General features: G+C 34.9%; 1 protein-coding gene across 1 annotated transcript in view; it reads right to left on the bottom strand.

Annotated features, from left to right (window-relative positions):
- LOC136853406 (uncharacterized) overlaps positions 1-3,156 on the bottom strand; it is a 13,903-nt gene extending 10,747 nt beyond the window's left edge. Inside the window, exon 1 of the mRNA XM_067128903.1 lies at positions 2,915-3,156. Coding sequence (XP_066985004.1) covers positions 2,915-3,076 — 162 coding nt within the window. The 5' untranslated portion in view covers positions 3,077-3,156. The remainder of the gene's footprint in view (positions 1-2,914) is intronic.
- Positions 3,157-3,783: the final 627 nt, after the last annotated feature.

Below are 3,783 nucleotides of genomic sequence, written 5' to 3'. Positions count from 1 at the left end.
TGCTGGGTCTACATCCGTATGTTAAGCGCTCTTTGGATTTTGTATAAAAAATGCGTAATAGAAAACTGAGATGTAGCGAAATTACGGTTAGTATTAGTGTAACAAGCGTTATCTCCTGTTGACGATGTGCTATGTGTTTTAAAGGAAGCGTTTTCTAAATGTCTTTACTTTGAAGGACGAATCTATTTTAAGCCTTATTAAACTCTGTAAAGTTGATACTTGCTTAACTGTAAAGTTGATACTTGCTTCACTGTAAAGTTAATGCTTGCTTCACTGTAAAGGTAACACTTGCTTCACTGTAGAGTTGATACTTGCTTCACTGGTAACGATAAATTTATTCGACAAAAATTTGGTATAAGAATGAGTAAATGTCTATCTCCTATGCCGTCTTAATATTTACATGACTCTAATGAAACCCGAATTGCCGAATATTTTCCCTGAAGGTTTCAGTATATGGGTAAACCGCCATGAAATTGATGAAGCCTGGAAAAGTTGAATAATCTTGTACCCATATAAAATTGATCTACAGAAGAAAAAAAAAATGGTTGCATCAGTTTTTTGGACGTACAATATGTGTTATGAAAATGAAAATTATTTTTGATTTCAGTTTACATAGGAAATGTATGCATTCTTATTTGATTATGATTTCGTTTTTGTTATACAAATAACACTAAGCAGTCAACTCTAAGAACTTTGTTTTACGAGCGCTTAGGCTTGTAAACCTAAATACATTGATGAAGAGATTAACATTATTTACAGTTCAGGTAGAGATAATGGCTTTGCTAATTATATCTACGAATGTTTCAGACTGGCAGGAAGACCTTTATATTCAGAATTTGGCTCGTTCAAGGTCAACGGAAACTAGAGTCACCCTTCCAGTTTATCCTGTCTTTGAAAATATAATTTATCCACTTAAAATTCTCAATATTCAGGTCTTTTTTTTTTTTCATTTCTATCCACGGCAGATAAAATGTTAATCAAAAAACAGCCCAAAAATGCCGAAGGTGTTTATATCGGATATCATGTTTTTTTCATAAATTTTATATTCGACAGACAGAAACAAATATTGCCACCTGTATAAAACCTCAGTATTGTACACGTACAAATAAAAAGAATAATGTCATAATGTCCAAATTGATCAATGTAGTGGTGCAATGGATTGGAAGAGGTTTAAAGTAGTATTCATAAGATAGAGTGACATTGCAGGATGTTTACTTGAAAGTGCCTCTATAGACACTGTCAGCGACGATAGGTTGTAATGGAAAATAGAACTTTTTAAGATAGACCCTTTGTTTTTACATACTGTTCAAGAACAGTACAAAATTAACAAAAAGCCCTTTATTTTCTGACGACCATTTTAATATGAGACTTTGGCCATGGATTTTTTTTTTTTATCTAGAAATGTTCTCACAGTAGATTCTTACTTTTACTTTTGCATTTATCTGAACCATAGTGAACAAAAGCTCTTGAAATGGGCTTGTGGAGGTCAAAGCGATACAGCAGCGTTATGTAACGTTTCATTTCTCTCTTGGAGTACGTGGTATACTTAAAACTCCAAACTGATATATATATATATATATATATATATATATATATATATATATATATATATATATATATATATATATATATATATATATATATATATATACGTGTTTGTATATGATATGGACACACGTGCCTTATTATTTACATATGCCACTCTCAAAAACAAACTTCGATTAACGTTCAATAGCAATGCAAACAGCATTATCCACTTTAGGTATTCAGTGTCAGAAGTGAAGTTGAATTAACAAGTAGAGGCAACACCCGGCGTATTTATACCAGACCTCTGATTTATACCCCCCAATAATCAACTTCGTAAGGTCAGACATACTTCAATGGCCACGGTATGGCTAGAGACACTCCAAAGCAGGCAGGTATTGAGGAGAGAGATATGCCGGACCACTGACGGGTATGCGTCCAAAGACTCCCTTTGTCTTGATACAACTTTAGACAACAAAGGGAACCTTGTTATAAGCCAAATATTACCGATGAAGTACGGAGGCAAACCACTGTGAGAGTGGAGCTGCATACTTCAGGGAACATATACTTGAGACCTGCAAACTTCATGAGCGGACACTTAATGTGGCGTACTTCGCACTCCTCACCTGGTAATGGTTGAAGACATTTTTAGCTAACAGTTTGCTCTCACCTCCGCACCCTCTTCCTCTTCTGCCAAATTTGTACGGGAATTGTCTGCTTGAAGCTAACAGATCCGCAGTGAATAGACAATACAGCAACACTGTCTGCATTAATCATTTTCCCTTTCATGCTAACTAGAAAAAACTACAATTGTTTTACAATTGTTTTCATAGGACTTCAGCGTTTGTTAACGATTTAATTCCCTGCCTTATGATGGGGCTTTTGGCTCTACTGGTGTTCGTTGTGTACATATGATAACAAACTTAAGGAGGTATATTTTGTTTTCTGGCTGTCTAGTGTGCACAGCCAAGATGTGATTTCATATTAATAAAAATACTTAAAACGCTTACAAATTGTAAAGTCCTGTGTAATGAAGTTTCCAATTTAAACCGAACAAAATATATGTAAATGCAGAATATGCTTTACTTTTTCATATGGCAGCTTCTATGTAGGAATATGATGCACTTACGCCTGTTTCCGATAAGAATATGATGCACTTACGCCTGTTTCCGATGATAAAGCCATTTCGCGGAAAAGGACCCCATTTGATTCAACGAACAGAAAGATCTTTATTCCGAATAATAAGTTTTCGGTGACAGTTAACTCTTAGGGGCTATATTTTAGTGAATTTTTCATAATATGCGATGCATAGGTCTGGCCCATCCCAATCGTGTGTCCATACGACTGAAAGTATCTTTAGCAAAAGGAAATATATGTTATATTAGAATACCGTTTGTTGCAAATGTTGCTGCTGTAGTTGTTGCTGCTGAAATTGTTGCTGCTGAAGTTGTTGCTGCTGATGCTGCTGCTGCTGCTGTTGCTGCTGTTGCTGTTGCTGGAAGGGCTGTTGCTGTCCCTGATCGCTATCGTCAGTTTTCAGTTTCTTGACCATATTTAGAGAATTCAACAAACCCAATAAGTCGTTCGGAAACTTTCCTGTACCCAACTGCACGCTTTTTATCTCCAGGTTCTGCTGTGAATAATCTTATCTTCTTGTATCTCTGTGCTGCCTTTATCTTATCTTCCTTTATCAGGAAAATAACCCTTTTATGTAGGTAAGAGTATTTTTCATTTCAGCAGTAAATATTTTTATACCTTTACACTTTCTAAACAACATCCACATGAATAAGTTTCACACTATCATCAACAGAACCATTGTCGTCCCAGGTACTCTTATGATATTTCCTTAGAAAACAAAAATGAGAGCAACACAAACCTAGAATTATTATTATTATTATTAGTATATTATTATTATTATTATTATCATTATTATTATTATAATTACATATAACATTTTTCACCTTTATTCTCTGTATTATCCGTGTACTGTTAGGAATGTCAATTATTATTATTATTGTTGTTGTTATTAACAACAGCTTTGTGTTATTATTTTCCCTGTTACCTTATTACTGTGCAAACATTTCTTTACATTACTCAATAACTGGCTAGTGTTCTAGATAACACCGAAGTTTTGATAAAGTTGCGGTCGGCAGATAGCCTCCTAACAGGTATTTTGTTTAGATCTCTCTCTCTCTCTCTCTCTCTCTCTCTCTCTCTCTCTCTCTCTCTCTCTCCACGTCTGCCCGGGTCTTTCGTCTA

This window comes from Macrobrachium rosenbergii, chromosome 27 (genome assembly GCF_040412425.1).
Source record: "Macrobrachium rosenbergii isolate ZJJX-2024 chromosome 27, ASM4041242v1, whole genome shotgun sequence".
Classification (NCBI taxonomy): Eukaryota; Metazoa; Arthropoda; class Malacostraca; order Decapoda; family Palaemonidae; genus Macrobrachium; species Macrobrachium rosenbergii.
The sequence above is the reverse complement of the archived record's forward strand: the minus strand, read 5'-3'. Positions and strand labels throughout refer to the sequence as shown.